We start from the raw sequence: 12,216 nt of genomic DNA, 5'->3' as shown, positions 1-12,216 counted from the left end.
CTATATTTTTTAGAAATGGCTCTAATTGAAAATAAGGGATTATTTGTGTCACTCAACTGTCCAATATTTGACCTGTTTTTATTGGTTTTTCAATAGTTCTAGGATGTGTGTCATATGTATTTTGTAATATATTCATCTGTTTATGTGAGAATGACAGGGCATTTTTAATCTACACATCAAGCCTTCCTGCTCTCTTGATACTTATACTAATGGATTTTTTTTTATGTTTAGATTAAAACTTTCTACATATTATTGATATATTATAATTATTTTAAATTTAATAATTATTAAACAATATATATTCTGACGTTACTGTACTGTAGTTTCAGGATAAACAATGCACTTCAATGGTAACAAATTTACAATAATTGTTAAAAGTATTCTTCATACATATATGCTCTTTATTTATACTGTATAACTTTATACATGTAGATCTATGGTCTTGAATACTGAGTACCAGTTGTAATACTTATAAGACTTCCAGATGTTATGTGAATTGAGTTGTTTTTTTTAAATTCAATTATCAACATGTATTTGTCACTATGTTTCAATTTACAACTCACAAACTAGTTTGCATTGACACAAATTACTGTTTGGTATACAGCAACACTATACAATATTCTCTTTTTGAAAGTTATATATTAGGCCTTAAGTTAAAAAAAAAAATACATTTGATTCGTGTTACTTGACCCTACCTACCAAATAGGCGACTAGGCGGTGACCCTACCGATCTTATAGTCAGTTGTTAAAAAAAAATAAGTATGTGTTTTAATATGCAGTTTAAAACCTTTAAATCTTTATTCAGATTATTACTTTAACACCATTCTAAAAAGATGACAATTATGTTCTTAATATATATATATATGAAGCCTATTTAATAAAAAGAAAAAAGCCTACCTGCCCTACCTGTTTTTGAAAAGGATGTAACCTTAACCAAATTATTTTGTCTGACCTTACCACTATTGTAAAACAACATATGATTTGTCTTTTCACAGTCTGAGACCTATTCTAAAGTCAACAAGTTATGATGAATGATGAAAGAGCAACGCACGGATTTTTTACTCGTCTACAGTTGTGCTGTGTTTCGGTGGTGAATCTACTTCGTGAATTCATTTTAAAAGATGTGCAGCCGAACAGAGGGGATGCTATCATTACTCTCAAGTAATTATGAATGATATAAAAAATAAATAATGTTTTAAGTTAATTTTTAACTTCTCAGAAGAGTCATGTGGCAGAGTGTACATTTAAATTCCAAATACATTAAAAATGGTACCCATTCCTCCCTTGCAAGACCTTCAGTTAAAAGGGTAGTAATGGGAGATAAAGAATACAGCTTCTGTTAGATGTCAGGATACAAAGTTTGTCAAGCTGATGTTACATACATGTACATGTATCTTATTCCTATATAATAATTATATGCCATGTTGAATAAGACCTTTCCAGAATGTATTTTATTATTTGCTCTCTGGTAGTTTATAGAGATTAATCAGTTAAATACAATTGATATTTCACTGTTTCAAACAGTGTAAATATAAATTTGAAATATTTCACTGTTTTGTTTATTTAGCCCGCTCTTATTTCCAAATCAAACATCAGCATGACAGGGCTGGTACACAATTTTAATGATGTCATTTCCTTAAGTTAATGATGTTAGGTTTGCATATAATTTGGAATGCTTTTCTGAAAAAAGGCAACGCTACTCATGAAATAAAGCTTTTGGTGCGCACTCATGGAAATATATTACAATCTTACACTGAAACAAACAATTATTCTCTATGTCTTTAATTAATAACCAAATCAGGTTAAACAGTTAAATCTTTTCTGTTGAATATTTTGTCGGCATTTTTACGGTCACTTTTATGAACTATTATATGGTATGATGAATTTGATTGTCCATTCAATATTTTGATAAAGAAAACAGAGTTTGAGCTTTTGGCTTATATATATCCAAGTTCCTTGTATGCCAAAATATAGTGCTCAACTCTTGAATAGAGGGCATGTATGCTAGTAAATACAAGGTCTTATGGCTGACAGTGGTCTAGGGATCTGCCTCTCACCTAAGGTTGTGGGTTTGATCCCTACCAGGGATACCTTCTCATGGCCACTCAAAAAGGACACCAGTAATGGATCCTGCCCAGGAAATGGGCTTGAGAGTGGTTTTTTAATCAGAGTTCAACAGTTTTCACAATTATGCTAAAATAAATTAGTCTTAACTAGACCAGCAGTGCGTTTAGTAAGGCAAGCATTCACAAAACCCTCGCAATCATTTTGTTTTGTATCCCTATTGCAATGCAGCCCATACACTGCAAGCGGGAAACCAAACAGCATACTTTTGCCCCAAACATGAATCATGGAAGGTCTATTGAAATCCTAGATTTATATTTGTATATATACATGTAAGAAATAACACCCAATGATCAATTTCTACTTATTTGGAACATTCTGGAACTAAAACTGAACATTTTATTTACAGGAAGTTCAACAAGTATCAGATAGCCATTCCACTATTGGAGTCATTTTCGCCACAGCTAAGTCGAAATTTTCAAGATGCCATATTTGACAATGACATGCTCAATGACCTTGAAAGTTCACACATTATCAACTGGTGCCGGACAACAAAGAAACTGTACCCCATCAAAACTACAGGTATGCATAGCGAGAATGTAAAGGACACAAGAATCACTGCAGTCAAGTTGCCATTTCATACAAAAACACCTTAATACAGTGTTCTAAATAAGAGCCAGCTGCCGGCCAAAATGGACAGTTCAAATGGCAATTGGGCAAGTTCAAATTTAAAAAAAGTGAATTTTTAAGTAGACTAAGAAGTAGTTTTTTGGTTACTTTACTTTTTGAGACGAGTTTTTTGGTTAGGCCTAAAAAAAAAATACATTTGGTTTGGGTTACCCGACCCTACCTACGGAATAGGCGCCGACCCTAACGTTTTTATAGTCAGTTTGAAAAAAAAAATGAAAAACTAAAAAAAATAAAAAAAATAAAAAAAAAATTTCTTTTTTTTTTTGCTTTTCAATATGTAGTTTAAAACCTTAATTGCTTATATAGAAGATAACTTTAACACCATTCTCCAATGATGAAAATGACATTCTTATATAAAGCCTAATAAAAAAAAATAATAAAAAAAAATAAAAAGCCTACCTACCCTACCTATTTTTGAAAAGGATGTAACCCTAACCAAACAATTTTTTTTTTAGGCCTTACTTTACTTTTTGAGACGAGTTTTTTGGTTACTTTACTTTTTGAGATGGTTTAACCGAAAACCCTGTAAAACAATTGATTCATGTTTTAGGGTTTTAGCCAGGTTTTAAATAGGACAGAGGACATGGTGGTGAGGGTACAAAGAATACCTTGTTTCATGCTATAAAGAACTTGATCATTATGATTTTGACAGATAATGTTGGGAATTGTGTTTAATTGAAGTAATATTAGGTTTTAACTGCCATCCATGTAAAAAGTGTGTATGTACATGTATTTATATCTTATTCCAATTTTTAAACAAAACAAAACAAATATTTGACAGTCTTGAGCATTTATTGCTATGAAGGCAGAAGGGTGCCAATGCTGGCCTCTATGATATGGGGGCAGAAGGGTGATACTGATAATATGTTATTATAATTAAAGCATGTTTCTGCAGTTGTACAGATATATTTTCAGCTCACTTATCAGTCAGAGCCTCTCTTTTAAGTAATAAAAATATTTTAAAAACCTTTTAACCTTATAGAGAACAAATGTTATCGATTTGGTTATAATGACTATAACTTACCGGTACCATGCATGATGATTATATTAAATAAGTAAAACAAATATAATTTTTGCTTTAATCTCGTTTGCAGCGGATGGAAACTGCCTTCTCCACTCAGTTTCGCAAGCCCTATGGGGTATCGAGGACACAGGCAACTTCCTTCGACGCCTTCTGTATCTCAACATTTCCATGGATCCGGAGAATATCTTCTACAAACGATGGCTCTTCAACCAACAATCCGACCTGGGATCCAACCAAGTTGATGTTAGGCTTAATACTGAGGTAACTAATTGTATATGTGTTGCCTCTTATTTGAACAGCCTGTGGGTTCAAAATGAGGAAAAGTTTTGAATTTTTGCTTATCTGTTTTTTAAAGAAAAAACTGTATTGTTGTAGCCTTGGTGATGATGTTAGAGTCATTGTGAAAAACTTTTACCTTGAACATGACTCTAAATTGTTCACCATAATCAAATCACACTTGGTACACATGTTGCCTGAGATTATACGCACATGTATCGCAAGGTGCATAACTGTGACCTTAAAAAGCATTGAGTAATGCCTTTGACTGAAAAAACAAGAACTTCCTTGATGTTTGCTCCTCAACGCTATGAACACCTCTCACACCAGTTCTGGTTTCTACCCATTTTTCATAGAAATTGAATCCAGCATAAATCTTTACAGCATATAGATGTTGTCTTAAAGGAGATTGCTTGTTTGATGATAAGTAACCATTTCTTTTGCATACATTTGGTTATTTTATACAGAAGAAAAAACTTAAAATAGCATCTTTTTCATAGTGAAGTAATAGTTAATTTCAGTCAGTCTACAAGCTTTGATGTAACTAAAATATTCACTATTTTAGCAACACAAAGCTGAATGGGAAAATGTAAAGAAAGGGACAGAGGATGCAGAAAACCAGTCAAGATTGGGCCTGCCATATGAGACGCTGGAGGCCATTCACTTGTACGTAGCTGCAAATACGTTACGAAGACCTATCATATTGTTAGCCGATTCCCAAGCGAGGAACGTATATGGACAAGAAATACAGGAGAGTCACATCGGCGGAATTTATCTACCCTTGGAAATTCCAGCTGACAGATGTCACAAAAGCCCTCTTGTGATTGGATACAGTATGAATCATTTTGCGCCTCTGGTGTTTCAACGTGACCGGCCAAATAGTGAAAATGAATACCAGGGTGTTCCCCTAGTGACGAAAGAAATTAGTATGTTGCCATGCCGTTTTCTGTTACCTCAGGAACAGGCCGATGGATACGCATGGAATTTGCTGCAGAGCTACATGAGCTTGAGGAACGTTGTTTATAATGGGATAGAGGTCCCTGTAGCCATTTTGAACCACACACCTTTGCCAGAATCTGCTAATGTGGTGGATAAATACGTTGCAGACTGTCGAACTAAATTTCATCAAGTTGTGAACCCACCACTGGCAAGTGGAATCCATGTAGCGCCTTTCAACTTTCAAGTTCAGGGTCAAGGCCAGTCAGGTGCTGGAAATTTTGTGGTTCCTCCAGAAGGTCTGAATTTCCCTCAGGCTTTTGGGAATGCTAACCAGCTGGGGCCCTTCTACAGACCTGAACCAGAACAGACGAAAGAGAGATGCTACACAGTGGGCTGTAAATATCTTGGGGACCCACAGCTACAAGGGTTGTGCTCGAAATGTTTTAAGGACTTTACGATACAGTACGCAAGGCAAGAGGAAGCACAAAGACAGCTTGCAAAAAAACCTTCTACATCTGCATGGGGAGGAAGAGAAAATGTCACCATAAAGCCAACAACCCAACGCCAGTTATCTGGGTACAGGGACCTGTCAATGATGGGTGAAAACTGCAAGGCAGGGTGTGGATTCTTGTGCTCTCAAAGTACATTCCCATACTGTCATGAATGTTACCCAAAGTATCAAATTCCTACTCAACCAACACAGCCAGACCCTACCATGAGACCAGAATTCTCACTGATGGCAGAAACATGTCGTACACCCGACTGCAAGTTTCGATGTTCCCAGGCCACCCAACCGTATTGCCATGAGTGTTACGAGAAGCACCGCCCCCCAGTCCTGGCCCCTCCCTCTGCCCCACCCCCTTCAATACCAGTGGTCACTCAACCCATGGGGAGAAGGTCCCCGATCCCACCTATGGGACCTCAAGGAATGCAGGTAACGGGATTTCTGTTTGGAAACGAAGAGGATGAAACCCAGGTTGTGTCTTTGAGAGATCGTAACATGCGGCCACTAAATCAGGTTGCAGAGTTATCTCCTTTAGTAAGAGAGAGGCCACCAGCACTGGCCACTAGCAGTCCCATTCCCCAGCCAATGCAGGTCGATATTCAACAGGGTGAACTTGACCGTAGCTGCAGTACAACAGGGTGCCATAATAAAGCTGTACGAGGAAACAACGGCAACTGTAATAATTGCTATCAGCTAAGTTTGTTTGGGACGGCCACAACAGGTAACAAAGATATTGAACCTGTGAGAATGGAAGAGGAGACACAACAGTGTGCTAATCCACATTGTGATCAGACGGCCTTTGTTAAAGGACTTTGCACCAATTGCTTTCTGTCTGCAGGATCACCAACGTCTGCTGTAAGACAGGAGCATCCATTAGACTTTAATATCATGCCGCAGCCTGAGGAAAAGATTTTGAACAGTAGACTAAATGAGGCAAAAATCACTTATCAGCGAACTTTGATACCTGAACACACTGTGACAGGTGGGATTGGCGGGATGAGATCAATGCCGGCTGAACATGATGAAACTGGAAATGAACCAGGCTATGTGGCCCCTACTGCAACTGAAATGCAAATTGAAAAAATGTCTCGCATTGAGAAACACATTTGTTCTACGCCTGGCTGCCAGGGTCAAAGGATACACAGCAATCAATATGGACAATGTCTACAGTGCTATCAAAGGCAATGCAGCAAAGGCAATGTTACGCAACCACTACCAATTTCGGAAGAAAACTTGGAAGAATCGCAAACTGAGGTGTCGTGTTCACCAGTCGAGCTGACAAGAAGCATGAAGAAAAAGCTCAATCCTGTTGTATTAAGCTCGCAAGATAAGGTCAAATGCTCATTCCAAGGTTGTAAGAGCATGATCTACCCGCCACGTCGTCTGTGCGAGGAATGCCAAGAAGACCTGGAGAGAGCAAAATCACTCAAGACCCGCCAGTACAGTCGAGAACTCGCAACTCAAAACTCAGGTAATTCTATCTATCACTTGAAAATTAATACTAGTTAACACTAGCTAATATTTACACTGGTTCATCTTAGTTCAGAAAAAGTTGAACAGGTGATTGAAGGTAAATATTTCATACTGTAGATAAGTATGTTTTTTATTTGACAGGATTTGCATATTTATCTTGTAATTCTGGATGATGATTTGTCAGCCATACCCAATCAATATAATATATTATTATGTTGAATTCTAAATGTCTTGATAAAATATGTGATTATAAATCAAAGTTTCTAATGATATGTATAAGCATGTTCTTCAATTATATATGTTACAGCCATTGAGGCCCAGAGATGTAGGACACCCGGGTGTCAGTTCTTCACTACTGATCAGTTCGAGGGATACTGTTCGTCATGCTACAATGGAGGTATGACACTAACATAGTATTTTTTAAGCGGTACTCACGGGATCATTTTGACAAGATTCCGAGGAGCAATTTCATACTAAGGATGATTTTCAGCAATAGCTTTGCATTGTTGAAAATCTCTCCAAGCTATGAAATAACTTCTAAAAATCTTAATAAAATGGTCCCTAGATTTTCACTTAGAAAACTGTACATGCCGTATTGGGATCATGCCAGGACTATCTTGGGTGTAGATGCATTTTATGGTAAGTCTTCTTTACCTAAATAATTCTCCTGGTTTTTAATAAAATTATATACCCGTCACGACTAAGGCAAATATAGATGAACAGTGATGCACGACATGTATTCCTTTTTTTAAGTCTGATACTTTCAATATTGCAAGTGTGCTAAAACTTAACCAATATCATTTAAATATATCTTGAGTTTGTGCTTGCTGGGTGCCTGTCCAATTAAGGAGACAAGAGAAAACCAATTTCATTTTCAATCATGGGTCATGTATGTATAAAATATGAATTATAAAATTCATGTAATATAGAAAAATAACTAAAATCACAGTAACATGATACTGAACTCTTCTTTTGGATTTTTTCTCGGATAATTGTTATATAAAAGCGCTGAATAATTGCTTCATTGCACATATATTTTGTCTACACTCGAAGCCAATGTTTAATAATGTTTTATTTTATTATCTGATTTTAGCACAGCCTAGAAGAAACCACACATACCCCTTGGCTACATCAACGAAGGGGGACAGACAGCCGGAGAGACAGAATGTAACTGCACCTTTACCATCATCGGGCAAACGCTCTGGAGAACTATGCATAGAAAAGGGTTGTCAGCGGTATGGAGATCCAGCCCAAGGGAAACGTTGCTCTAACCACTATCAGGTGGCCATGTCCAATTTTCCACCAAATATGTCTGCAGAGGATCAGGTACAACTTCTTAAAGTTAGGCAAATGAAAAGCAGTGCAGGGAACCAATCCCCATTGACTGTGACTAGAAATCAGCAAGGACTCATCACAGTTGTAAACCAGTCTGGGGTAAAACCTGCTGGGAACCAAACAAGAATTACACAAACTGGAAACCAGACTCATTACGGCCCAATCAGAGTGGGAAATGTAAACCAGTCCAACTATGAGCCAATGAGAGCAGGAACTGTAAACCTTTCCAACTTTGAACCAATCATAGGTGGGGATGATGACAACTTCAGAAATGCACTTGGTAAATTGGAAAATAGTAGGAAAAGTCAAATACCATGCAAAAACTCCTCAAGAGGATGCCATTATTTTGGAAATGTGAAAAATAATGGTTATTGTAATTCTTGCTTACAGTACAGACAGTAAATGTAGTTCTTTTCCAAATGGGATGAAGTTTGATGACTACAAAGACGGTCTGACGAAAAGATATGTGCCAAGAAAGTTGCTTTGATTGATCATCTAAATAAGTGCATAAAAAATTTGAACCAATTATTGCATAAAGCCGACGATGTGTTACCTTTCAATGTTTGAATATTTTATTTAAAACTGTGTGTTTGTTTTGAGTTTACTTATGTCTAGCAGGACAATGCTATATTTAGCTTGAAAAGCAGTTTCATAATGTGATAAAATGTATTTAGTGTTTTAATCAATGTGATATAGTTATTATTTTTTGTGTGTTGTAAATACTAAGAAAGAATGCTTATCCTGTACAAAATGAACATGTGAACATGTACAATGTTTGTAGTGTATATATATCATTACTCTAGGACATTTAATTGTATGTATATAAGTACTTATACTTCAGCGAAGATCATTAGTGTGTATGAGAATGGTCTACTTTGATATACAGACAGTTTGTAATAAACTGTAATAACTTTAAGTAGTTAAAGTTGACAGCATAAACTCTGAATTAACACGTTTAAATTTTCATGTACATGTAACACATTAGATGGCATTTAAAGACCCTATGCCCGATTTAACGAAAGTTTTTAAGCATAACAAACTTAAGTAACTTATTTTATTAAGCACATTTCTAACTTAATCTTGATTTTACTAAATAAAAAATAGTTTATCGTGATAATCATTAAAATAATTAGTCTAAACACTCCTAAAGAAGTGAAAATTATGCAAATTATAGAAAAACAAAATATTAATCTTAGCTGAAATCAATTAAGGCTCTAATGAGGCTTCGGGAAATTAAAGCCAGGGCCCAATTTCTCGAAACTTCTTAAGCTTAACAGGCTTAAGTCGCTTATTTCAATTAGCCAAAATACATACTGAAAATGGATTTTGATAAATGAAAAATGGTTTATTCTGATAATCATACAGATTATTCCTACATAATTTCTAAAAAATCTTGAAGAAGTGAATATAACACATTTTATAGAACAATAAAAATAGTGAGATTAGCTTAATCCTGTTATAATGGACTTAAGAAGTTTCGATAAATTGGGGCCTGGTGTATTGTCTTTTGTTCCAAATATGGAAAACATCTTTAAATATAATTCAAGTAAAATATATATTTTAACAAATGTGATGCTTTGAAAAATTTGATGTTCGTATGTTTTCTTTCATTTGAAATATCATACTGTAATCTATAGAAGTGTATGTTGTAATGCTTTTACTATAAATAAGAACATTTTGTATGCTAAAGATATTTACATCTTTGTTGTTAACCAAACGTATATTATTTCATGTATATAATTTCAACTTAAATGTTGTTTACAAAAATAATTGAGAACTTATTCCTTTAAAGGATAAAGTACTGAATATTTTTCAGAACTTTGTTAAAGTTAACATCATGATGAACTACATCGTTATTAACTTTTGAATGTGAACTATTTGAGTATGTGTTCATAAAATTATATTTAAATATAAACCAGTACACTTGAACTAGTTGTCTAAGATCTGGTAAGAAATACTGCAGATAAGTGAATCCATTGAACTTCCTGAGGAGTAAAGATTTAAAGTTAACAACAATAATGAAATTTAAGTTCAGAACAATTGGCCTTTAAGTTTATAATTGTTAAACATCTATAGTGAAGTTAATGTCATATTCATGTCTTTGTTAAATCAATTGTAAACATTATAACTATTGAGTGGACTGAAACTGAAACGGGAATCCTTTACGTCCTTATTTACGTTCACCAGAGTGTGTAAGCTTATTTATACTCGCACTCCGGCCTTGCCCTTTCGGCAGAAAGATTGTTAGTCATTTTAGTTTTTTTCTTTAGCATAGTGCAGATACGGAATAAGAGCTACCCTGGTTCTTTAACATGCACCAGGTTGCAAAGCATTGTCACATGTGACCCCATTTAAATTTTTTAACCCATTTAACGAATAGTATATTTTTTAGTAGTGGTGAGGGAAATTGAACCTGCAACCGCTGGAATGACAGGCAAGTGTATTACCACTAGGCTACGAATTTGCCACCATATCAAAGGTTGATTATTAATAATTTATTGTTAAGACGTATGTGTCTTTGGTGTTTGTTATTTAGCTTATTTGATTTTGTTGTTGTTTTGTTATTTTTAGTTTAACTGTTCAGGTTATATTTGTATACAGGGGTAGACAATTAGATGCCTTCAAAATAAAACCATGGCCATAACTCAAAAAAAAGATATTCAAATGAAACTGTCCAAATATATTGGCAGAGAAAGTGCAAAAAGGTATAACAAGGGCCATAACTCTGCCTCTAACAAATGTAAAGATATGCCCCATTTTTTAATGAAAAACAATAGCAGATGAACGTTAACATTTGCCCCACATTGCTCTTATTTGATTATTTTATTTATTATTTTGATAGCATTGATTATTATTGATTTATTTGTGTTTTCATCTGTGTTCTGTTATCTTGATGGTTTTGAAGATGTATTTTTTATATATGTCATCGTGATTTATCTCTGGGTTTTTTCGTTATTCATTCTTACATAATTATACAAGTAATAAAGTATTACACATCTTGTTACCATTTTGTGGCAATAGGTTCCTTACACCTGTATGATATTTAAAGCCTTACAATTTCGTCTCCGCGGTAGAAACAGAATATGCTAGAAATGGTAACTGGTTCATATATGATGATATATGGTACTGAAAACGATGACAAAAGAACTTGTGTCATATATATTGCTACACTGCAACTTTTGTAGCTTAAGAGGAAACCCCCACATGTCATGTTATTCATTTTTGTAAGGCTTAATTTCAGAGCAACTGTTTAAAAAACACAGACAGGACAACTCTTTTATGAAGAAGATTACTATGGCAACCAATTGTAACCAAATTACCTGAAAACACACAAAACATATTACGAATTTATAACAAGTTTTATTTTACATTTTATATAGTCAACAATCATCAAATAATAATGACTATGGTCACAAACACATTTCTTTTTGATAATTATTGTTTATAAAAATGTTCTTATGATGTTAGAATTTAACCGTTTGTAAAGTATAGTTGATGTGCAGTGGATTTTATTAATATTATTATGTTTGTAAATATGCTGTAAAAGTAAACATATTTTAAATGATGCTTACAGTTTTCCAAGAATTGGAAGAATTTTGACATAATAGCAGAAAAGCTAATTGTCTTAAAATGTTATGCGAGATAGAGAATAAATGTAAAATAAAATGCCATGTTCATTTTATAGAAAGTATTTAGGTGAAATGACTGTGACTGTTAGGATAGAGCCAACCATGGTAGGGGTTAGTTAAAACGTTATATATTTTACAACAATTATAAAGAAAGCTACGATAGCTTATACTAAGTCACTCTCGTTGGCATGATGTTGTGCGAGGGTGTGGTCTTGTGTTGTGGGGGAAACCAGAGTACCCAGAGAATACCCACTTGTCTGGCTTGGTGACCACTAACCAAA

The 12,216-nt window shown here is 34.7% G+C and overlaps 1 protein-coding gene across 7 annotated transcripts in view; it reads left to right on the top strand.

Moving 5' to 3' along the window:
* The window catches only part of LOC128239113 (tumor necrosis factor alpha-induced protein 3-like), a 42,874-nt gene extending 31,564 nt beyond the window's left edge, over positions 1-11,310 (top strand). For 4 of the 7 annotated variants that reach the window (XM_052955591.1, XM_052955593.1, XM_052955592.1 and 1 more), the window contains 6 exons: positions 996-1,161; positions 2,474-2,646; positions 3,849-4,039; positions 4,620-6,969; positions 7,279-7,368; positions 8,065-11,310. In XM_052955591.1, the coding sequence (XP_052811551.1) occupies positions 1,025-1,161; positions 2,474-2,646; positions 3,849-4,039; positions 4,620-6,969; positions 7,279-7,368; positions 8,065-8,708 (3,585 nt within the window). In that variant the 5' untranslated portion in view covers positions 996-1,024 and the 3' untranslated portion in view covers positions 8,709-11,310. Of the gene's footprint in view, positions 1-354; positions 492-621; positions 760-995; positions 1,162-2,473; positions 2,647-3,848; positions 4,040-4,619; positions 6,970-7,278; positions 7,369-8,064 lie in introns of those variants that run through there. The other 3 variants (XM_052955590.1, XM_052955588.1, XM_052955589.1) reach the window with 3 other exon arrangements.
* Positions 11,311-12,216: the final 906 nt, after the last annotated feature.

This window comes from Mya arenaria, chromosome 6 (assembly GCF_026914265.1).
Source record: "Mya arenaria isolate MELC-2E11 chromosome 6, ASM2691426v1".
Classification (NCBI taxonomy): Eukaryota; Metazoa; Mollusca; class Bivalvia; order Myida; family Myidae; genus Mya; species Mya arenaria.
Note: the sequence above shows the minus strand (reverse complement) of the source record. Positions and strands in the feature narration are given on the sequence as shown.